Here is a 25,414-nt window from a genome sequence, read left to right as displayed (position 1 = left end):
CAATGTCAAACTTTTGATAAGATGTGCACAATTTGAAAACTAAAATCTGTCTGAAAATCGACTATAGTTCTCTGAGAAACGAAATGAGCTAAAAGCTCTGGATTCTTAACGCCAAATTTAGGCAAAAATAATTAATTGGGATCTCCTTAGGAAAGAAATAACCAAAATTCTGATATTTGAGTGCTTTTAATGCCAAATTTCCAACAATTCTGTATAAAAATGTGTCGAAAAGTATTTAAATATAAAATATAGGAAGAAATATAGGAAAACATGGAACGAAAATTTGGGAGATAATTTGTTTCTTAATATAAATAAGAAATTTTAGACAATGGGGGAAATTTTTATAATACCATTTTATTACACCACATATTAAATGTGCCAATATTAGGAGTTCCACAAAAACTGGAATAGATATTAACCAACGTGTTGAGTAGTCTATCCTAATTTACTAAATTTTTGAGAATTATGTTGAAAAATGTGACTCAAACATTGCGAATTCAGATTATGAGGCGGTATATAACTATATAGGGTCTATACCAAAATACAGACCCATATTCACTATATATAAATAGTACAAACGTCATATATATTTCCAATTTCAGATAACTCCATCAAAGATGTTACAATTTCCATCAAAATACCCAAACTCGGAAGAAATCATCATATATTTCCCATACGAAATATTAAATTGAAGTAGTGGTTGTTTGAAATATCTTTCAAAAATACTTAAATGTCTTTCAATTGTTTTCAAAATTGTTTGTTTTATCAAAACTCCACAGCTACAAACATTTGATCAGAAGAGAGATATTTTAATTAAAAATTGGTAATGCAATTAAAAATGAATTTGAAAACCAATTTCAAAAACATTACTTCGTTGAGCAGTGATTTTTCAATAGATTATTAGTTTAAAATAAGTTTTATTTTGTCATAGAATATAAAATGTAAATTTCGTATTTGAAATCGCATAAAACACAACAAGGAATTTGAGACCATACAAATGTTAACATCAGAGTTAAAGCTTTTTTTAAGAAATATGTTTTCTTTTGTTACAAAACAATATCAATAAACTTTACTCAAAAAAAAAAAAACAACAAAAACACTTAACATAAACGTTGCGCATTATCTGTCACATAACTAAATTCTCTCTTTGTTCGTTTTAGAATGTGTTCCTTTCCATTCTTTCAACATTTCTTGTGGCAATTGTTGGAATATATTGTGGTATTGCAAATTTCATTAAATAATAATTATTGTTTTATTTAATTTTTGTTTTATTAATTATTTAATATTATTAAATCTATAAAATTTAATTTGTTTCTTTTGTGTTGTGTTGTTTTATTGTATTGTATTTTATTTGTATTTATATTTAGAATAATGTCCATGCACAAATTATTCTGTTCTGTTTTTTAAGTAGGTCCTTTTTTTGCAGAATAGCTGTTGATCATCTCGATTTGTTTTTTTTTTTTTTTTTTTTGTTGCGTTTCGCAATGATATTTTCTGTTTGTTGTCGACCATATGACTGACTGACTGGCAGGTCTTCCAAATGATTCCAATGGATTTGTGGATAGGTATGTGTGTGTGTGTGTTGTGGTTTCACATAGTGGTGGTGGTGGTAGTATTGGCTGTGTTTGAGTCTTGGGCATTTCAGTTTTTGTTCTTCTCTTCTCTGTTTACAAAAAACGCAACATTCTTCTTTTGAGTTTTTTCATCCGCTTTTAAAATTCAAAATTGAATGATGATTGACCGCCTGGGCCACCACCGAACTGGAAGAAGTGCCGGAATACATGGGATGGATCAATGTCAGCTGCAAGGGGAAAAGAAAAATGAGATTATTAAAATTGTCAGTACAAAACATGTATGGATATAAAATGATTGGAGACGAAGGGTCTCCTCATAGAAGACTAAAGGGTCTCCTCATAGAAAACCAAAGGGTCTTCTCATAGTAGACCAATGGGTCTTCTCATAGAAAGCCAAAGGATTTTCTCATAGAAGATCAAATTGTCTTCCAGAAAAGACGAAAGGGTCTTCTTATAGAAGACCAAAGGGTCTTCTTATAGAAGACCAAACGGTCTTCTTATAGAAGACCAAACGGTCTTCTTATAGAAGACCAAACGGTCTTCTTATAGAAGACCAAACGGTCTTCTCATAGAAGACCAAAGGGTATTCTCATAGAAGACCAATGGGTCTACTCATAGAAATCCAAGGGTTTTCTCATAGAAGACCAAACGGTCTTCTCATAGAAGACCAATGGGTCTACTCATATAAAGCCAAAGGGTCTTCTCATAAAAGACCCTGTGGTCTTTTCATAGAAGACCAATGGGTCTTTTAATAGAAGACCAATGGGTATTCTAATAGAAGATGTAAGGGTGTCGCAGAAGTTATATGTGTCTTTAAATAAAATCCAATAGAAGACCAAAAGGGTCTTCTCATAAGAGACCAAGGGGTCTTCTCATAGAAGACCAAGAAGTCTTCTTGTAGAAAACCAAGAGGTCTTCTCATAGACGACCAAGGGGGCTTCTCGTAGAAAACCAAGAGGTCTTCCCATAGAAGACCAAGAAGTCTTCTCATAGAAAACCAAGAGGTCTTCCCATAGAAGACCAAGAAGTCTTCTCATAGAAAACTAAGAGGTCTTCTCATAGAAGACCAAGGGGTCTTCATGTAGAAAACCAAGAGGTCTTCTCATTGAAGACCAAGTGGTCTTCTTGTAGAAGACCAAGGGGTCTTTTTGTAGAAGACCAAGGGGTCTTCTCGTAGAAGACCAAGAGGTCTTTTCATAGAGGACCAACAGGTTTTCTCATAGAAGACCAAAAGGTCTTTTCATAGAACGACAAAGGGTTTCCTGGTGGAAGATCAATGAGTCTTTTCGAAGAAGACCAAAGGGTATTCTTGCAGGAGACCAAAGAATATTTTCGTAGGAGGCCAAATGAGAAAGCCATTGAATACCAAAGAGTCTTCTCATTGAAAACCAGAGAGTCTTCCCATAGAATACTAAGAGGTCCAAGAGGTCTTTTCATTGAAGACTAAGAAGTCCTTTCATAGAAGATCAAGAGGGCTTCTCATAGAAGACCAAGATGTCTTCTCATAGAAGACCAAGAGTTCTCAAAGAAGACCAATAGCTCTTCTCATAGACCACCAATGACTCTTCTCATAGAAGACCCAAGGGTCGTCTAATAGAAGACCAAAAGGCCTTCCTATAGAAGACCAAAGGGTCTTCTCATAGAAGACCAATAGGTCTTCTCATGGCCAATGGGTTTTCTCATGCCCAATGGAGTTTTTAATAGAAGTCGAATGGGTATTCTCAGAGAACACTAAAGGGTCTTCATATAAAAGGTCCAATGGGTCTTCTTAGAGAGGTCTAATAGATCTTCCCATAGAAGATAAATTTGTTTCCTCAAAGAAGACCAAAGTGTTGTTTCATAGAAGACCGATGGGTCTTCTGATAGCAGTCCAAAAAGTCTTCTAATAAAAGAAAAAAGAGGCCTTCTCAAGAAGGCCTATGGGTCGGTCTTTAATTAAAAGGCCAATAGCTCTTCTTATAGAACACCAAGGACTCTTCATGAAGGAATCTTGGCTCCTGTTACTCCTCGAAACCCATTTTATCCACCGACAGTAATCGCTAGTTGTCCTTTTCTCTCATCGAGAACTGTGTTTCATTTTGTTCTCACCTTGATCATGTTCTTCCATATCCTGACCACTATCGTAACGCATCTTTTTCCGGGGATCCGATAGAATCGCATAGGCTTCACCGATTTCTTTGAATTTCAATTCTTGTTCCTTGCGTTCTTCGGGCGAACTGTTCGCATGACGATCGGGGTGATGGACCAAAGCTTTCTTACGATATGCCTTCTTAATTTCATCCTCGCCGGCATTACGTGACACACCCAATATCTTGTAGTAATCCTTACGTTTCGACTTCTTCAATGCAAATTTTGCATCACGTAACAGTTTCTTAATCTCAGGTGTCTTTTGTATCTGCACAGCAGCCTCATAATCATTGACACATTCCTCGAACTTTTCGAGGTCATTGTAACAGCGGGCACGCAGCAGCAATGCCTTCAGATATTTGTCGTTAATTTCGAGGACCCGTGTACAATCGGCAACGGCATCACGTAAATTATTCAATTTGGAATGGACTAAAGCACGGTTGTATAAAAGTTTCGAATTGATATCCTTGTTCAGTTCGTCGATTTTTAAGGCTTCGGTGTAAACGGATTGGGCTTCACGATAGCGGCCGGTCTTGAAGAGTACATTGCCGTTCTCCTTCATGTCCTTGAGGGTTTTGCTCTTGGTGCGCATTTCCTTGGCCTTTTTGTGATCGGGATCCAGTTGCAGGGCCAGTTCGAAATGTTTGATACCCTTTTCCAGATTATCCGTGTAGTAGAAGCAAAGACCGCGAACATAAATGGCATCGGCCGAGGTACTGTCCAGTTTCATAACACTGATGGCAATATCGACGGCTTCATCGCAGCGGCCCAGCAGGGCCAAACATTCACCCTTGAGGAGGCGGTATCTGAAGAAAACAAAAGAAATTAATATCTTTTACGAATGCATATTGAATGCTCCCCTTACCTGTAACAGGCTGGAGCCAACTTAATGGCCGAATCCAAATAGAAAACTACATTGCGATATGCTTTGGCGTCATAATTCGACTGTACGGTGTGTTCCAGCTGTCGCAACTGCTGTGTGGCCGACTTCTCTGCATTGACCGAATTACTCTGCGGGTCCAGCTCTTCAATTTTCTTGATAGCCTGTTCCGCACCAATAATATCACCCTTTGCCACACAACATTTCGCAATGCGCACATAGGCCTTCTCGAATGCCGGATCTAGACGGGCCGCTGTCCGGGCATCGTTCAATGCATTCGTATAGTTGGAGAGCATCATGTAACATGCCGAACGATTGGCATAGTATGTCGGACAATCGGGACATAATGAGATGGCATCTGAATAGAATTTCAAAGCTGACTGATAGTTTTGTGCCTTGTAATCGTCGTTGCCAAGTTTTTTCTTTTCTTCAGCAATGCTGGAAGTGGAACAAGAAAGAAAATCGGAAATTAATAAATAAGAAAAAGGGATGGAATAGTATAACTATTACAACTATCGACAAGCTTTAATAGGTAGCCTTATAGCTATAAGGATATGGTCCAGATAAGTGGTTCCTTTTTAGAAGACTCAGAGAATTTCTACGAGTCTTCTGGTCTTCACGTTGAACTGTAGAAAGACTTATTTTTGGAGCTCAAGGAGTCCATGTCGATGATATAACGCTCAAGGAGTCAGTATAGACGATTTGAAGTTCATGAAATCTGGATAAATGATGTAAAGCCCAAGGAGTCGGCATATATGATCTGAAGCTCATGACGTCCGTGTGAATAATCTTAAGCTTAGGAAGTCTGCGTATATTAGCTGGAGCTTAGGTAGGTGACCTGAAGTTCAGAGAGAGTGAGAGAGAGAGAGAGTCTGTCTCGATAAACTGAAGCTCAGAGAGAGAGTCAGTCTCGATGAGGTGCAGCTCAGTGAGAGTATGTCTCGATGTGGTGCAGCTCAGTGAGAGTATGTCTCGATGGGGTGCAGCTCAGTGAGAGTATGTCTCGCCAAGCCTATAGACTCCCTGGACCCAGTACCAGAGCTTGGAGCTCGCATCCCTTGCCTTTTAGCTCGCCCATAAATACTCCCTGGCTCTTCAGCTCGCCTCTAGAGACTCTGTGGCCCTTCAGCTTGCCTCTAGTCTCTGTGTCCTTTCATCTCCCCTCTAGAGACTCTGTGGCCCTTCAGCTCGCCTTTATAGACTCTGTGGCTCTTCAGCTCGTCTATAGGATTCACGGAGCCTTCATCTCGTCTATAGAGACTCCCTGGAATCCCAGCACGTCTATAGAACCTCCCTGGACATCCAAATCGCCTATAAAGTCTCCCTGGACCCCGAGCTCGTCTAAAGAGACTCCCTAGACCCGAGCTCGTCTATAGAGACTCCCTGAAACCCCAGCTCGTCTATAGAGACTCCCGGCAACGCCATCTCGTCTATAGAGACTCCAGCTCGTCTAGAGGAACCCCACCTCGTCTAAAGAGAACCCCCAGCTAATATCGCCTGGATCTTCAGCCCACCTTCCGTAGATCTTCAGCTCGCCTATAGCATTCTCAGCGGCATGAGTTCGTTTAAAGGACTCCCAGGTCCATTACCCCGTTTATAGTATTCCCAGAGCTTTTCAACTCGCCCATAGGACTCAGCTCATCTATAAAACTCCCAGAGCCTTCTGCTCGTCCATAGGACTCCCAGGGCCGTCAGCTCATCTATAAAACTCCGAGAGCCTTCTGCTCGTCCATAGGACTCCCCGGGCCTTCTGCTCGTCTTTAGGATTTCCCCGGTCCTTGTGCCCGTTTATAATACTCCCCGGGCCTTCTGCTCGTCTATAGGACTCCCAGAGGCTTCTGCTCGTCTATAGGACTCCCAGAGCCTTCTGCTCGTCTATAGGACTCCCAGAGGCTTCTGCTCGTCTATAGGACTCCCAGAGGCTTCTGCTCGTCTATAGGACTCCCAGAGGCTTCTGCTCGTCTATAGGACTCCCAGAGGCTTATGCTCGTCTATAGGACTCCCAGAGCCTTCTGCTCGTCTATAGGACTCCCAGAGGCTTCTGCTCGTCTATAGGACTTCCAGAGGCTTCTGCTCGTCTATAGGCCTTCCCGAGCCTTCAGCTCGTCTATAGGACTCCCAGAGCCTTCAGCTCGTCTATAGGACTCCCAGAGCCTTAAGCTCGTCTATAGGAATCCCAGAGCCTTCAGCTTGTCTATAGGACTCCCAGAGGCTTCAGCTCGTCTATAGGACACCCCGAGCATTCTGCTTGTCTAAAGGACACCCCTAGCCTTCTGCTCGTCTATAGGACTCCCAGAGCCTTCTTCTCGTCTATAGGACTCCCAGAGCCTTCTGCTCGTCTATAGGACTCCCAGAGCCTTCTGCTCGTCTATAGGACTCCCAGAGCCTTCTGCTCGTCTATAGGACTCCCAGAGGCTTCTGCTCGTCTATAGGACTCCCAGAGGCTTCTGCTCGTCTATAGGACTCCCAGAGCCTTCTGCTCATCTATAAGACTTCCAGAGACGTCAGCTCGTCAAAAGTTAGTTCGTCTATGGAACTACCTGGCCTTTCAGCTCACCTGTAGAGACTTCTCATTTATAGAGACTCCTTGGCCCTTCACCTCGCCTATGAAGACTCCTGCCATCTGCTCGTCTATAAGACTTCAAGCAGACTCCTTGACACTTCAACCCGTCCATAGAAAATATCTGGCCCTTAAGCTCATCTATAGAGACTCCCTAGCCTCTCAGCTTGTGTATAAAAATCCCTAGACCTCTCAGCCCACCTAAAAAATCTTCCAGACTCTTGAGCTTGTCTGAAAAACTTTAAAACCCCCCAACTATTTTTTAAATTTCAATTTTTCTTCCATTTCTTAAACCAGTTGCATACCCCCCGAAATCATGGATTTGATACTGTTTCGTTTACAACTCAATTGTAATACGCCCGCAATCCCTTATCAGTCAAAATGAAAATCTAACTTGGAAAAGTATGCAGTTTTTCCTCGGAAAGCAACAAAAAAAAAACGAACGAAAATTCTTCCAACTGACATACAAAGCAAACGGAATAGAAACGAAGCAGAAAAGTTAAAGTAAAGCTCAACTGAACCGTAACAATGGCACCGACAAAACGACACTGGGAGACCACCAGGACAGCAGCACAGCCAGCCACCCACTCATCCACCCGGGCAGCAAAGAATATCCCGACTAATACCCACACTCGCACACACACACACCCAAACATGCATATCAAATCAGTCAGCAGCATCATCCGGCCAAAAACCACCTGACTTAACTTTTGATGATGACGAATGAAAATGCTTATCAAAACTGACACAATGTAGTTTTTTTTTGTTGTTCGTCAATGTTGTTGTTATTTGTAGATTTTGTTTTGTTGTTTAAAAGTCCTAGAAAACAAAACTATAACAACAAAGTTATTTTCGAAAAAAAAAATCGAAATATTCTAACTACATTTCCCGATCCCCCCATCTACCATTTGTCATCCTTCCTAACTCCCCCACAAAAATATATTTCACATGAATAGAGAGCACAAGAGCGGGAGATTAAAAAGGGCTCGAAAGTCCTAAATAGACGCCAAAGAGCCACAGGAAATACACAAAACCACGATCCAGCTTTCCAATCAGCCAACTATTCAAATCCATTCATTCAAAGGATATAGAAATGGATATATCACCGAGGCTGGGCTGATGTATCCTTAACAGCTTTATTGCATGTCATTTGAAATTCCTGTCCGGGTTTTTTTTTCAAATTTCAAAAATGAATGCAACGTAAGAATCTAATCTGTCTGTGCCAGAAGTAGGATGGGTGGAATCCTGCACGCCCCGTTCAGCATCATCACCATCACCAACACCACCACCACTACATCAGCTAAAGGAGGTCTATAGGTGTTTGTGCGAACAACATATCCGCTTGAGGGCCCAACATCTTTGCAACAAATGGCTGTGTACATTGATGTTGTTGTTGTTGTTGTTTTTGTTACTGTTCCTGTTGATGATGATGAAAAGGATATCGTTGCCGCCGATTGCTTTCGTTCGAAACTGTCATAAATTATTTATGAAGAGGATGTTACTGCCGAGGCGAGCGCAATGAAAGAAGTACAACAAGTGGCAATGCTGCTATTTAGTTGCAATCGAGAATTTGTATAGTAATGTAGGAGGGTGGTGGGCGCTGTATGTGTGTGAAAATGCACTTTTCAATTGCCTCTCATGAATTGACTTATTTAGAAAAGGATAAAAGGCATTTAAATGGAATCTAAATGGGCCATGAAATGTGAAAAAGACTTGAGAGCTATTTTCTTCAATTTGCCAAAGGGCTGGAAGGGGCAGGGGTGGAGTAATATTTCATATCGAACTTCGTGGTGGTGTAATGTACATTATTTCATGTGGGCAATCAAAAAAATAATTCAATTCAATCCATAGGACTCACTGGCGTCCAGTTCGTCTACCGACTCCCTCAGCTCGACCATTAACCTCCTTGGGTCTCCAGCTCGTCTATAGGGGTCCCTTGGCCTCCAGCTGAGGACTCTCTAAGAGCTCGAATTCTGTTATAGGACTACCGGGCCATCAGGACTCTCAAAGGCTTGAATTTTTCTATGGGACTCCTTGAGCCTTCAGGTTGTCTATAGGACTCCCTGAGCCTCCAGCTCGTCTATAGGACTTCCTGAGCCTTCAGCTCGTCTATAGGACTCCCTGAGCCTTCAGCTCGTCTATAGGACTCCCTGAGCCTTCAGCTCGTCTATAGGACTCCCTGAGCCTTTAGCTCGTCTATAGGACTCCCTGAGCCTTCAGCTCGTCTATAGGACTCCCTGAGCCTTCAGCTCGTCTATAGGACTCCCTGAGCATTCAGCTCATCTATAGGACTCCCAGGGCCTTCAGCTCATCTATAGGACTCCCTGAGCCTTCAGCTCGTCTATAGGACTCCCAGGGCCTTCAGCTCATCTATAGGACTCCCTGAGCCTTCAGCTCGTCTATAGGACTCCCTGAGCCTTCAGCTCGTCTATAGGAATCGCTGAGCCTTCAGCTCGTCTATAGGACTCACTGAGCCTTCAGCTCGTCTATAGGACTCCCTGAGCCTCCAGCTCGTCTATAGGACTTCCTGAGCCTTCAGCTCGTCTATAGGACTCCCTGAGCCTTCAGGTCGTCTATAGGACTCCCTGAGCCTCCAGCTCGTCTATAGGACTTCCTGAGCCTTCAGCTCGTCTATAGGACTCCCTGAGCCTTCAGCTCGTCTATAGGACTCCCTGAGTCTTCAGCTCGTCTATAGGACTCCCTGAGTCTTCAGCTCGTCTATAGGACTCCCTGAGTCTTCAGCTCGTCTATAGGACTCCCTGAGTCCCTTGGCCTCAAGCTGAGGACTCTCTAAGAGCTCGAATTCTGTTATAGGACTACCGGGCCTTCAGGACTCTCAGAGGCTTGAATTGGGCTATGGGACTCCTTAGGGCTTTAGCTCGACTACCTGAGACTTCAGCTCGTCTATAGGACTCCTTGAGCCTTCAGCTCGTCTATAGGACTCCTTGAGCCTTCAGCTCGTCTATAGGACTCCCTGAGCCTTCAGCTCGTCTATAGGACTCCCTGAGCTTTCAGCTCGTCTATAGGACTCCCTGAGCCTTCAGCTCGTCTATAGGAATCCCTGAGCCTTCAGCTCGTCTATAGGAATCCCTGAGCCTTCAGCTCGTCTATAGGACTCACTGAGCCTTCAGCTCGTCTATAGGACTCACTGAGCCTTCAGCTCGTCTATAGGACTCACTGAGCCTTCAGCTCGTCTATAGGACTCACTGAGCCTTCAGCTCGTCTATAGGACTCACTGAGCCTTCAGCTCGTCTATAGGACTCCCTGAGCCTTCAGCGCGTCTATAGGACTCCCAGGGCCTTCAGCTCATCTATAGGACTCCCTGAGGCTTCAGCTAGTCTATAGGACTCTTTGAGCCTTCAGCTCGTCTATAGGACTCTTTGAGCCTTCAGCTCGTCTATAGGACTCTCTGAGCCTTCAGCTCGTCTATAGGACTCTCTGAGCCTTCAGCTCGTCTATAGGACTCTCTGAGCCTTCAGCTCGTCTATAGGACTCTCTGAGCCTTCAGCTCGTCTATAGGACTCTCTGAGCCTTCAGCTCGTCTATAGGACTCTCTGAGCCTTCAGCTCGTCTATAGGACTCTCTGAGCCCTCAGCTGTCTATAGGACTCTCTGAGCATTCAGCTCGTCTATAGGACTCTCTGAGCCTTCAGCTCGTCTATAGGACTCCCTGAGCATTCAACTCGTCTATAGGACTCCCTGAGCATTCAGCTCGTCTATAGGACTACCTGAGCATTCAGCTCGTCTATAGGACTCCCTGAGCATTCAGCTCGTCTATAGGACTCTCTGAGCATTCAGCTCGTCTATAGGACTCCCTGAGCATTCAGCTCGTCTATAGGACTGCCTGAGCATTCAGCTCGTCTATAGGACTCCCTGAGCCTTCAGCTCGTCTATAAGACTCCCTGAGCCTTCAGCTCGTCTATAAGACTCCCTGAGCCTTCAGCTCGTCTATAAGACTCCCTGAGCCTTCAGCTCGTCTATAGGCCTCCCTGAGCCGTAAGCTCATCTATAGGACTCCCTGAGCCTTCAGCTCGTCTATAGGACTCACAGAGCCTTCAGCTCGTCTATAGATCTCCCAGAGCCTTCAGCTCGTCTATAGACGTCCCAAAGCCTTCAGCTCGACTATTGGACTATTATCATCTATAAAAAGTTCGTCTATAAAAATTTCCTGAGGCTCTAGCTCGTCAATAGACACCCTGGGTTTTGACCTCGTCTATATATATATATATAAGACTCACTGGACCTGCAGACCATTTATGAACTCGCAGAGCCTTCAGCTCGTCTATTAGCAGTTGCTGACCCTTTAGCTCTTCTAGACCACATGGGGCTTCATCTCGTTTATTAATACTCAGAGTCTTAACATCCTCTAAGGCTCTCCCTGTGCCTTCTACTCGTTTTTAGGACTCTCAGGGTTAGCAGCACTTCTATAGAGAGTCACTGACACTTCAGTTCGCCCATAACGACTCCTAAGGCTTCCAGCGTTCTTATAGATCCTCTTTGGGCTTCCAGCTCGTGTATCAAATTTCCAAAGCCTGCAGATCGGCAATAAACATCCTAGGCTTCTACCTCGTCAATGAAACTCCATGGTATTCCCGATAGCCGATGATCTTTCAACTCTGTGGCTCCCAAATCGTTTATAGGGACTCACAGGGCCAAAGACCCAATAATCTTCTGTATCGTCTATAGAGACTCTCTGTGTTTCAAGCCCGTCTATAAGGAGTTCCAGGCTGGCGTCCATATAAACTCCCTGGCCCATCAGCTATTTACTATAGCATTCCCATCCTCCACACAAAGTAAAGGGTATAATTACCACAGACGACGTATTTATTTACCGCCGAAGAAAAACCAAACGGAAATATAAAACCATAGGAAAAACCTGTTCATAATGCCATGGAATAATTCAAATTTTCTATTTTCTTTGCTAATAAAAAATTCATAGAAACAGGGATGGATGGAACCAGCAAATATGAAATAAAAAAACAAGTATGAATACATTTTGGGGAAGGCCAAGAGGAGGAAAAAAATTCCCGTGAAAAAAAGAAAGAAATGAAATAAAAGCACTCTAACGAGACGGTAGACTAAAAATGCCGGGAAGCATGGTCGTTCTCCTATTCAGCGCTTCAAATGAAACACGAACTACCCAAAAACGTTTTGCAAATTATATTCAAAAGGCAGGCAAAAGAAAGCAGACCGAAAAACTGAAATAAATATGAATGAGGAAATAGAATGAGAAAAAACCCAACAACAAACGGTGCAAATTTGCTTTGGCTAGAAGAAAGAAATATGCTTGAGAATACACAGAAACACCAACAAAAGCTGTTAACAAACAAACAAAAAGCGGAAGACAAAAAGGTGTTTGTAATTTGAAATACAAATTCTATGTCGTCGGGCAGCTAGCATTGTTGTGGTGGTGAGTACAGAAAAAAAATAATGAAAAAGTGGGGGAAAATGAGATTTGGACAAAAAAAAACATGATGGAAAAACATTATAGACGAGCTGAGATGCCAGGATTTTGTTAGGTGAGTTGAAATGTCACAGAATCGTCATAAATGAAGGGAGCTTGATTTCACAGGAACAGGAAGCAGTCTATATAGATTATCTGAAGGATTAAAGTCTTCAAAGGTAAATTGAAAAATCCAAGAGTGTAACAAGGGCTCCAGCTCGACTGTAACGACTCCCAGGGGCTTTAGTTAATATATATATAGGTATTTAACTTATATACGGGACATCCAGGTCCTTTAGCTTTTCCTAAGACCTATCTATCAATTTCGAACCTGTGGAATTTCTTTCGAGGCAGAAGGATTCTACCGATATTAAAAAAATATAGTTTCTCAGTAAATATTTATAAAAAAAATTCAGGATCACATACACAATGTTCCTAAAAATCCATAGTTACATCTTGTTCCTTAAAATTCCAGGATTGGATCCTGGTGCCTATCTGTCGCAGAATTTCTATCTATAGACAATCTGTAGACAAAGGTAAATTGAAAAATCCGAGAGTGCAACAGGGGCTTCAGCTCGACTATAACGACTTCCTAAGACCTATTTATCAATTTCAAACAGGTGGAAAGATATTCCACACAAATTCTACCTATATTAAAAAAATAGTTTCTCAGTAAATATGTATAAAAAAAAATTCAGGATCATATACACAATATTCCTAAAAATCCATAGTTACATCTTGTTCCATAAAATTCCAGGATTTGATCCTGGTACCTATCTGTCGTAGAATTGCTATCTATAATGAACCTGTAGAAGGATTTTTGTGTCCATAGTTATCCCAGAGGCTACAGCACGTCTACAAGGGTCTTCAGCTCGTCTATAGGACTCCCAGGTCATTCTGCTCTCCCATAGGACTTTCATGGTCATCAGCTCATCTATAGGATTTGTATGGCTTCAACTACTCCTCAGACCTCAGACCAATTTCAAACCAGGGGAATATCTTTCTAGGCAGAAGGATTCAGTCTATATTAAAAAACGTTTCTCAAAAAATATTTAAAAAAAAAAAAAATATAATAGGATCATATACACAATATTCCTAAAACTCCATAATAAAATCTCAAGATATTCCTCAAAATGTTCATTAAAATTTCAGGATTTGATCTTAATTAGATGAAAGAATTTGTAAAATATTCCACGAGTATATCTTCGATAGACCATGAAGAATTATTTATAATATTTATATTTAAATAAATATCCATAGCTCTAATGATTTCTTAGCAAAATCGATTAGAGCCCTGATGGTCTCAAAAATATAAAATATTCCTCAAAAAATATTTTTTAACAAAATTTCATAAAAAAAGTCGTGAGCTTCGCTTTGTCTGCCCATGGAAACTCAAAATTCACAAGGTTGGCTCAGATGGTTTTTGAGAAAATATTCATAACGAATCCAATATTGTAGCTAAGACAAGTAAAAAAGCTGTAAGTTCGGCCGGGCGGAACTTTGACTACCCTCCACCTTTTGGAACGAATTTGGAAATTCTCCGTTAAAATCTTAGAAATACCGAATGTAGACCTTATATTAGGGTCATTGTGACGATATCACCCCTCATTAGTTTCATCATCACCCCTCATTAGGTAATTTTTTCATAAGCCATTACAATATTCAAATGCGAAATATAAAAAAAATCGGTGAATAATGTCGCTAAAATCATCAAAATACCCAATATCGGGAGGCCTTCGTATATGGGGGCTATACGAAGGCCTGGACCTGCACAAACAATTTTCTGTCTTAGGCTGTAGTATCCATTACAAACTTCAAATAGCAAATTCGAAATAATTCCTGTGAATAATGTCGCTAAAATCATCAAAATACCGAAAATCGGGAGGTACTTTTATATGGGGGCCATACGAAGACGTGGACCTGCACAGACATTTTTCTGTCTTAGGCTGTAGTATCCATTACGAACTTCAAATAGCAAATTCGAAATAATTCCTGTGAATAATGTCGCTAAAATCATCAAAATACCGAATATCGGGAGGTACCGTTATATGGGGGGCTCTACGAAGACGGGGACTTGCACAGACAATTTTCTCTCTTAGGCTGTAGCATCCATTACGAACTTCAAATACCAAATTTTAAACCATTCTGGTGAAAAATGTCGCTGAAATCATCAAAATACCGAATATCGGGAGGTACAGTTATATGGGGGGCTATACCAAAACGTGGACCTACATGGCCCATTTACGAACTTAAACCTGGAAAAATAAACATGTGTGCAAAATTTTTGACCTTCTATCTCAATTCGTTCGAAAGTACCGTGATTACAACAGACAGACAGACAGACAGACAGACGGACAGACAGCTAAATCGTCTTAGAATTTTACGCATATCAAGAATATATATACTTTGTTGGGTCTGACATGAGTATTTCAAGGAGTTACAAACGAAATGACAAAGTTAATATACCCTCCATAGAATGGTGGAGGGTATAAAAAATCTACAAATATTGTGCAGAAGACCCTTTAAATATTAATCATTAAAAACGTTTATAGCCCAACAATTTCCTGATCGTCCTTAAATAACTATCTTAAAAGTCTCGTGGCGGATCATTCTTAAAAGCGATATTTAAATCCAGGTGGAGGGAAAAATATCTTTAAAAATCCAAGATTTTAGCTCTAATGACCCTTGAACATTTCAAAGTTATAGCTCAGCTGTCCCTTAAAAATATCCAAGCATGGTCCAGATGGTCTTTGAAAAAAAAAAATCTCCATAAATACATGATTAGACCCCAAAAGATCCTTAGAAAAATATTTTTCAAAAATTATTTTAGGAATCGCCCAGATGGTCATGTAAAATACCGTCTTTCTATATTGGAGTTATACTAGGTCATTTATAGATTAAAGACCTTTGCAAGAATGTAAGTCATGTCAAGAGAGAAAAGACAAGGGTCTTTCAGCAGCTGCCTTTTTGACTTGCTTTTAGGGCGATCTGAAATTTTGAAAGTATACAAGGTGGCGCAAATGTAATCCTCCTATCAGAAAATGCTATGAATGTTACGATTGGCCCCTAATGTCTTAATAACAGCCAAAAAGAAAAACATCGGAAGTTTACTTTTGCACCAACTTAATCATGCAGATATTCCGATGTTTTTAAGACATTAGGGGCGAATCGTAAAAGGTATAGCATTTTCTGAAACGAGGATTATTATTGCGCCACCTTGTATTTTTCTTCAAAATTCAGACCGCCTTTAAAGAAAGTCAAAAAGTCTGTTGATCTATAGGAATGCCTTTTATCCAGACAAGCTGGAGAAAAACCCTTGTCTTTTGTGTCTTGGCAGTTGAAGGTTTTCATTCTGGTAAAGGTCTTTAATCTATAAACGACCTGGTGTAACTCTTATATAGAAAGACGCTTTTCCACCTTCTATACACAGAAGATATGTTATAGATCCTCTAGAAGAACTTATGTTATGACTTCTGAAGCTTTCTCATTCATCAGCCACCTTTTTTATGTCTCCAATATAAAGAGTATGATTGGACGTTTCATCATCACCCTCATCAGAGATTCTTTGATGCCCAAAATTACATCTCTGTCCAGTTAATCTTCCATTTAAAATTATCTTATTTTTTTTCTTTTCTACCCCCTTTCATTGTTTCTAATAGCTTTTCCATTTCCACAGAAAAGTCTAGTTAACATATTTGGAGTTTGTTAACATTATTGTTTTCTTCGTCTCTTGCCAGACAAAGATAACACACTTTTTGTTAAGTGCTAATACCTTTGACTAGAAAGTCGAGGAGAGAGGGAGGAAAGAAACGAAGATAATTTTCCTTCATTTTTGGCCATGCCATTGCCCTGGCATTTGCAAATTCTTTGTGTTGTTCTTTTTTTACGCAAATTTCCAGCAAATAGTTGGTCGTTCCATATGGCTTTTACAGCCTGGCGGTTTTCTCTGGTTTAATTTGATGTTGTTGCTGTTGCATAGAAAGATGCCAGCCGTCACCGTTGTAACAACGTGTATCACAGAGCGGCCATGTTCCGCCATTGTAATCTTAGGAATTTGTTTTTTTTTCTCTCTTCCTCGTTTTTCAAAGTATTTTTTCTGCCGGCCTCTTCTTTGGCTGTCTTGTTTTGTACTCTGAGCTCCGCTCCGCTTCGTATGCCAATCATCTGTTTTGCTTTCTCGAATAGTTTGAAGCTTTGTTGCAACTTTTTCCGCTTTGTTATTGTTGTTATTATGTTTTTTTTTTATTAAACTTTGTGTCATCTTTACATAGTCTCCTCCCACTCCCAGCTCTTCGTTTCCGAACCCCCTCAAAATGGAATAACCTGACATTATTTACAAATTCTTTTCATTTTCATTCATTATGGCACTTTAGCAACAACAACGACGGTATTTGTTGTTGTTATTAGTATCGTTGTTGCTGTTGTTGTTGCAGTATCCATTGCAAATTTGTTTGTTGTAGCTGTCCATTTCTTGTGCAACTAATTTTCTTGGATGTCGGGAAAAAAAGTGAAAAAAAGAAACGAAAGAAGAGAACAAAATCCATTGGCTTTTGTCACTTTCTTTTACTTCTTCAGGAATGTCATAGACATGCCGGACGTGTGTCCACCCGAACGAACGACAGACAGACCGTCCATTCTCTTCTCGTTTAATAAATCTTGGCTTAAATATTTCATTACACAAATGACCAATTATAGTTTTCCTCCTCCCTCTCACTCCTTTTATCGTTTCTTATATTTGTTTATTGTATGCAGGAGGGGTCTGGCCAGAATCGATAGTTTTGTGCTTTCATAGTCTGTGACAAAGACTTCTTGGAATTTAAATGAAGTAAAAATAAGAAGATTATATGGAGGGTATTAAAGCTTATGAAGAAGAAGACGAAGAAGAGTTGTTTACTCACTCTCCCTCCCATAACAAGTGTTTGGTTGTCTTTTATCAGAATAATCTAGAATAAGACCTCTTTGGTCCTGGTATTTGCAGACGACAAATAGAATTTCTTCAGGCCTTAAAATCCTCAAAAAGTGCTGCCTATGTACAGGGTTGCCCATATTTGACGGACTCATCTGGCAACGCCATAACTTTTGACAGAGATGTCACATCGCTTAATGACATACCGCGTTTGAAGCGTCAGTCCAAGCAGATTTTTACCATGAACCAATACACGCCACGCGAGCGCTCTGAAATAGTTGAAATTTACATTCAACAGAAGAAGTCAATTGTGAAAACTCAACGTGCTTTTAAAAAATGTGAGAAGTGCGCCTTTTAAGAACACCATTAAGCGTTTATACGAAAAATTTTCGACTGGTAAGGCTCTTTCTAATCCGAAGAGGCCATATAAAAGTCGACCAAGGCGATCGGCCGAGAATATCGCTGCCGTACGAGCCAGTGTTGAGAGGTCCCCAAGAACATTCCAAAAACGCCTTTCTCAGCAGTTGGGCATGGCTCGATCCACTTTACAACGGATTATTCGCATTGATTTGCATTTGTTGCCGTACAAAATTCAATTGACGCAAAGAATGTTGCCTGCGGACAAGCCTCGTCGATTGGAATGGGCCCAAAGAGCCCAAAGGTCCGTCGAATATGGACAACCCAAGAAATGCTAAATAAGATCATCCATCGTAACGTGATGTTTATACTCATCATGTTAGAGTCATATGTAGTGACTTCTTAAAATTTATTTTTAGGTTTTTAGGGCATACTTTTAGGCGATCCTTACAATTTATGTTTTATGATGTATAGATATAGTACCTGTAGTACTTTACTTTTTATTTTTTATAGTAAAGTAAAGAAACTTGCACAGATTGAGGGACTTGGGTTCCCCTCCGACACTTATACGAAAGGGAGGGGCCTTGAGACCCGGGCTTCTCCACACTTCCTACTTTTTTCTATATTTTTTATACCCTCCACCATACATAGTATGGAGGGTATATTAAGCACTTCATTCCGTTCTTAACTCATCGAAATAATTTAAGACCCAACAAAGTATTCTTGATCAGCGTGAATTCTTAGACGATTTAGGCCTGTCCGTCCGTCCGTTCGTCTGTCCGTTTGTTGTAATCACGTTAGAGTCAAAACGAATAAAGATAGGAAGCTAAAATTTTGCACCGATCTGTATTTTGTCTGCAGGCAGATCAAGTTCGAAGATGGGCTATATCGGTTCACAATATCGTATAGTCCCCATATAACGCTACCTCCGATATTCGGTATTTTGGTGATTTTAACCACATTTTTCAATGGAATTGTCTGAAATTCTACACAAGAAGTTATTCGTGACTGCTTTACCCCCTGAAATAGAATTGTCCATATAAGTCCACGACATCGTACATCCCCCATATAACTGTACCTCCTGATATTCGGTATTTTGATGATTATAGTCACATTTTTTTAATGGAATTGTCTGCAATTCTACACAAGCAGTTCTCTGTGAGTACTTTACCCCCTGAAACAGAATTGTCTATATAGGTTCACGATATCGTATAGCCATCATACAATGGTGCCCCCCGATATTGGGTATTTTGATGATTTTAGCTACATGTTTGAATGGAATTGGCTTAAAATCTGCACAAGGAGTTCCTTCTGAGTATTTAACCCCCTGAAAGAGAATTGTCCATATAGGTCCACAATATCGTATATCCCCCATATATCTGTACCTCCCGACATTCGGTATCTTCATGATTTACTCACATTTTCAATGGTACTCAAGGAGTTCTCTGCTATATTTGATATTCTACTCAAGTGATTACGTTACCCTCCGAAAGAGAATTTTCTCTATAGGTCCACGATATCGTACCCATACAATGGTATTTTCGGTATTTTGATAATTTCAGCCACATTTTTCAATGGAATTGCCTGAAAGTCCACACAATGAGTTATCTCTGAGTACTTTATCCCCTGGATGATAATTGTCTGTATTGATTACGCTACCCCGAGATATTCGGTATTTCTAGTATTTTCGCGACATTATTCACCGTATTTGCGTCAAATTTCGTATTTCGTAATTTCGTATACTACAACCTATGACGGAAAACTGCTTATGCAGGTCCACCTCTTAGTATATCCACCATACAGCGGTACCTCCCTTTATTCGGTTTTTTGATGATATTATTTTTGACGAAATTATTAACCGGAATTGGGTCAAATTTCGTATTTGCAGTTCGGAATCATTACTACAGCCTATGACAAAAAATTACTTATCCAGCACCATATCTTCGTATAGCTCTCAAATAAAGGTTTTCACTTGAGCGGTACTAGAAAGTCCTAATAATTGAACACTGTATTATACAAACGGAATGAGTCAAAATTCTGAAATTTGGAATGACAGTCTCTGATGCATTGCAGGATAGATGACACAAAGAGCTTTTGGAATTTCGAACTTAAAGGTAACGAAAAGTTCAAAAATGGTACTAAACCTCTAAAATAAAACCTTTGGTATTATGTTAACGGATAAAGCTAAAAATTTGGTATGAGAATCAGGGTTGGAAACTAAAGTTTGATACGTAAAGGTAGTATTGGAAACGTGTACTAAGTGTGGGAACTGTACTAAATGGTACTAAAATGGAACAGTTTTGTTTAGGGTTAACGGATTAAGCTGAAATTCTGAAATTTTGTATTGGTGGTAGGTTTGTATCGAAGAGGTCGTTTCGCAAATGTGAACAGTGAACAGATAGCTTGAAATCTGAAAATTTATTTGTTAGGGACGCTGTTCATTTGTAGCCTGGACATATGGAGGTGGTTTCGGAAATGTGTACTACAATTGTAGGAAAAGTACTAAATAGTACTAAAGTAGATATTGGGGGAAGGGTTGAAGTTGGAATCCCGAAATGTGATATTAAGGTCTCTGTTGAATTTGGATATGTGTGCTATAATTATTCGAAAAAAGTAGTAAATAGATCCAAATTTGGTATTAGGTGAAGGAATAGAGCTGAAATCCTGAAATTTGATGTAGATGTCACTGTTGGTGTCTTGATTAAAAAAATTATGTCAAATTAAACTAATTGTGCATTTTGAGTATTAAAAAGGCCTAACACGAACTTTTGCAACGAATCTAAAATTTTAAGGTGAACTTTTCGCTGATGAAGTAGCGGGCACTTGCTATTGTTCTATAAAAAGAAGATATTTTTTTGGGGTACATCTAAGCAGACGACTGACTGTCTAGGTGCAATATGTCCTTTTGAAGTACTTTTTTTTGATAGACACACTCCCCTTGGGCTTGTATAGACAAAAGTATACTTAAGGATATATCGAAAACAAAATACATTTTGGAGGTTTTATAAGATCATATCAAGGTCTAATATTAGGAGATTTTCATAGTGATTATATCCTCTGAAGACTTGCTGAAGATCTTGTAAGCTTTTATTTATGGGGAAACCCCAGAAAGTTGTCTTTCTATCAAAGTTGTCCATTTCATCTACATCCTCCATTAAAACATCCATTCAAAATCACAATATAAACGCAGCAATGATAAATGACATTGTTTTATCCGCACGCACACAAATATACATATGGGGCATATGGGACAAATGTTAATATTATTGTTCTCTGCTCAGTCAGCCTTAAAAATAACAATAAAGAGAGTGGTGGTGGTGGAGATTTTTTTTTATTGTAAACAGAATGAAATAATATTCAGTAGGTTTTTTCGACTCTTTTTTTATTTATGTTGTGTTTTGTTGTGATTGTTATTGTTATTGCTATTGTTGATGTTATTGTTAAAAACCACATGTCCTGTCTCAACATTTAACGGATGTTATGTTGATGATGTGTAGTATAGCAATTGTTGTTATTGTTTTTCTACATATATAGACAATGAGATATTTAAGGCTTTAGAATACACCGAGAAAAAAAGTGGTGAGTTTAAACGCAAGGCATAGATGGGTCGCTCCAAAAGCCAAGGTTATTGCATAATTGTATAATTATAGTAATTATAGCACCGATTTGCGTCGATAACTCCATGAAATAGTCATTTTAGACGCCACAAAATAGACATTTTCTTGATGAGCCTGAAATTCTGTCAATTTTGCCATTTCCGTCCGTCTGAGTAAATCTCTTTTGTTTTCGAACGATAAAATTCTTACTCAGAAGGCCTTCGAAAGGTATAGAATGTCTATACACAGAATTTATTCAGGAAGTCTTCCGTAGATAAAAATTCTTCTGTAATTGTAATATATTCAGAAGACCTTCGGGAGATATCCTTTTCATTGAAGGCCTTCTCTTGTTCTTTCATAAAGGAAATCACTTTGTATTCTAATCTCTTGATGGAATATGTCATAAAGGTCCGCCTTTTGGCAGGCTTTCATGCATAGAAGAGATTCTAAAAGTCTTATTTAAAAAGAAAACCAGAACCTTCTGGGGGTCTCCAAGACCTTCTGAAAGTGCCCCAGACCTTCCATACAAGGAAAACATATACAAATGCCTTCTCCTCCCCCTAATGTTCTTCCAAACATAGAAAACCTTTTCGAGAACTTCTATACACAGAAGAAATTCTATATAAAAGGCCAATCGTTCTTGAGGTCTGTGATACGTCCTTTTGGAGGCCGTGTATACACAGACATCCTAGAAGACTTTATGACATAGAAATTCTTCCAGAAAGGGTTTTAAATTAAGAACACCATCTGAAGGGCTTCTATACATGCAAGGCTTTTTAAGATTTTCTAGATCTTCTGGCAGTATTCCTCTATACCCAGAGGACATTCTAGTGGTCTTCGCTTGATAGAAGACCTCCTAGAGGTCCTTGATATATAAAATACCTTTTGAAGGTTTTTGATCCGCAGAAAACTTCTTCTTCTTTTGTCTTCTGGCTGTAATAGAACCCTCTGGAGGCCTCTTATTCATACACGACAATCTAACGGTATTGTGCATTCCGATGGACTTCTGGGACATTCTGATATTTCTTTTATGCAAAAATGTTATTATGGAATTAATTGACCCTCTGGAGGTCTTCTATACACGAAATACTTTCTAGAGGCCTTGTTACATAGAAGTCAGGTCTTCTATTTTTAGAAGAAACTTTGGGTGTCTTCCATACAAAGAAGACCTTCTGGAGGTCATCTATAGTTGGAACTTGTTCGAGCAGATGTTCTATACCTTAAAGGACTTCTTGGAGGACTTCTATACGCAGAAATCCTTCTAAAGGTATTCTATACGTTGAAGGACTCCTAGAGGTCTTTATGAACACAGAAGTTCTTCTGGAGGTCTTCTATTGATGGAAGAAACTTTGGGTGTCTTCCATACGAAGAAGACCTTCTGGAGGTCATCTATAGTTGGAACACGTTCGGGCAGATGTTCTATACATTAAATGACTTTTGGGGGACTTATATACATAGAAATCCATCTAGAGGTCTTCCATGCGTTGAAGGGCTTCTAGAGGTCTTTGTGAACACAAAAGTTCTTCTGGAGGTCTTCTATTGATGGGTATCATCCATTAAATTAAAACCTTCTGGATGTCATCTATAGATGGAACTCTTTCGGAAAGGACGTTTAGAGCACTTATATACACACAAATCCTTCTAGAGGTTTTCTATACGCTTCCGACAGACTTTAATAAATAGAAGATCTTCTGGAGATGCCCAGAAAGATTTCTGTGTGTAGGAGATTTCCATATATTGGCCAATGCATAGAAGACTTCCAGAAGGTATTCCATGTATAAGATATCTACAGAATGAATGCATTCTATGTAAAATGACCCCAATAAGGAATTCTTTAGCCAGATTTTGGGGACAGAAGTCGTTTTTATGACTTCTATGTAACAGGGTGGGGGATCTCCTACACCTCGTAGAAGACCTTCTGAAGTCATCTGGAGGTCATGGAAGACATTATAAAGTATAAGTATACAGAAGACCTTCTGGATGCAATCTTTACTTATCTTCTCTGGAGAACTTCTATAACTTGAAAACTTCTATAGGTCGGTCGAAGAAAAACTTCTGGTGGATCTTTTACATGGAAGACTATTGGGAATGAAAGACAGATTGGTCTATGAAAGACAGAGGGGACTATGGAAGTCGGAGGGTTTCCTCTGGAGGCCTTCTATACGTAGTCGATCCTCTATAGGTCTCGCATGCATAGACAACTTACTTGGGTTCTTTTAAAGTTAGAAGAGGGTTCGGAAGGTCTTGCAAAAATGGAAATTATTTTTAGGTCTCCTAAGCTTCCTTTCATTCTTAGGAGACCTTCTTTCAATAAATAGAAAACCTTCTGCCAAACATCATTTCTTCCAGTGCTCGAGTTCATTGAAATAAACAATAATCCCGTTCCGACATTACTAACGGACACAAATACGTACATGCATATGTAGTTATTCAAAAATCGTTGCGTGTTTGTTGTATTGGGGGTCTGGTTATTTTCGGATGGAGTAGCAGCAGTAGCAGGAGTCATACTGGCAGTAGTACTAGAGTAGGCCAGTAATAAATTTCAATATTTTATTGTTTTGTAATCATATCTGGTGCATCTCGGCATGCCAAGCAAAGCGAAACATCCTTTGGCAGCCAAAAACAAGGATGCCGCTCTGTCTCTCTCTCGTTGTTGTGCTTTTGTTTTTGGATGTGTGTGAGTGTGTGTGTGGTGTTGGCACAGGAGGTATGGAATATAACCCCAAAATAGGCATTCGAAATGAATTAAAAAAGATAACTACAATTGAAAAGCAAAGACAAAAAACAAATAAATATATGACGAACGAATATTTATATCTTTTGCGAGATGATAGCTGGCATTTTACTCATGCTGTTGTTGTTGTTGCCAGTGGTTGGATCTGGGATTAATATATGAAGGAAGTTTAAAAGCCGAAAACAAACAACAACGAAAAAATATGTTCCAATTTCATCAAAACTATTACAATAAGAAAGAAAATAAGGACAACTCGAACAGGAACAGAACAAAAAATGCGAGGCAAAAAAACAGAGGGAGCCAGGCAAAACAATACAAAATAAAGTTCAGATTCCCAACCCACATTTTCCGTTTGACGTTGGCCTTTTTTTTAGTTGGCCAAAAACAAACAGAACTGCCAAGTTTCATCTTCCACCTTCTTCTCGCACTATTCCTTTAGCCTTTGTTGGCATCTTGCTATTATTGCTTGCATCGAGCAAGCGGGCCAGCAATGGTGTTCGAAAAGTTGTCCATATTTATTTGGTTTTTCGTGTTGCGGCGCTTCTTTTTCATCATCGTCGCCACAATGCAATTGGGAAAAACACAGCAGCGAACAGCAACGATTGCAGTGATATTTGCCAAACTTTATTTGAGTTTCAGTCATTAACGATAGTTTTCAGGATTTTCCATGAGAGAAATGAAGAAACCGAAATGAATATGGATTACCTAGCAAACCCCAAACAGCAGCACTTCCTGCCTTCAGCTGATGGAAAATATTTTAATTTTCCTTTACCTCTGTGGGATTTTTTAAAAGGAGACAATAGTCATAAGGATAACAATGGGTTGGGATGATGAAAATAGATCAGGTAATATTAAGAGATGAATGTGGCTACAATTGAGATTTGGCAAAAGGACTGAGAAATGTATTTCTCGGTGGCCCAAAATTAACATTTAGATGTATACCAAGCGGTCCTCTACCGTTGTCCCCTTATAAGACTTCTATACACAAAACAATTGGCGTTTGTATTAAACCAATGGCTTATCACCATTCTAAGAAGGTTTCAAATAGAAGTCCAATTTTTTAAGGATAAAATAAGTCCTTTTTCGATTACTAGGTCTCCTTTTTTAGAAGACTTACCAACTTAAAAAAAATCATACTGAGGGTTTTCGAGGTAAATCTTAGCCAAACGTTTCATGCCTTCAGCAAATTAGCTATAGAGGGTATATATGATTTTATACGGTGAAAACGTGCCTCATAG

At 39.7% G+C, this 25,414-nt stretch overlaps 1 protein-coding gene across 2 annotated transcripts in view; it reads right to left on the bottom strand.

Moving 5' to 3' along the window:
- Positions 1–932: 932 nt before the first annotated feature.
- LOC101893784 (dnaJ homolog subfamily C member 7) overlaps positions 933–25,414 on the bottom strand; it is a 100,754-nt gene continuing 76,272 nt past the window's right edge. For both annotated transcript variants that reach the window (XM_059125560.1, XM_059125561.1), the window contains exons 2-4: positions 4,567–5,019; positions 3,663–4,507; positions 933–1,801 (exon numbers count right to left, since the gene is read on the bottom strand). In XM_059125560.1, the coding sequence (XP_058981543.1) occupies positions 1,713–1,801; positions 3,663–4,507; positions 4,567–5,019 (1,387 nt within the window). In that variant the 3' untranslated portion in view covers positions 933–1,712. The remainder of the gene's footprint in view (positions 1,802–3,662; positions 4,508–4,566; positions 5,020–25,414) is intronic.

The sequence above is a fragment of the Musca domestica genome, unplaced genomic scaffold (genome assembly GCF_030504385.1).
Source record: "Musca domestica strain aabys unplaced genomic scaffold, Musca_domestica.polishedcontigs.V.1.1 34, whole genome shotgun sequence".
Classification (NCBI taxonomy): domain Eukaryota; kingdom Metazoa; phylum Arthropoda; class Insecta; order Diptera; family Muscidae; genus Musca; species Musca domestica.
Note: the sequence above shows the minus strand (reverse complement) of the source record. Positions and strands in the feature narration are given on the sequence as shown.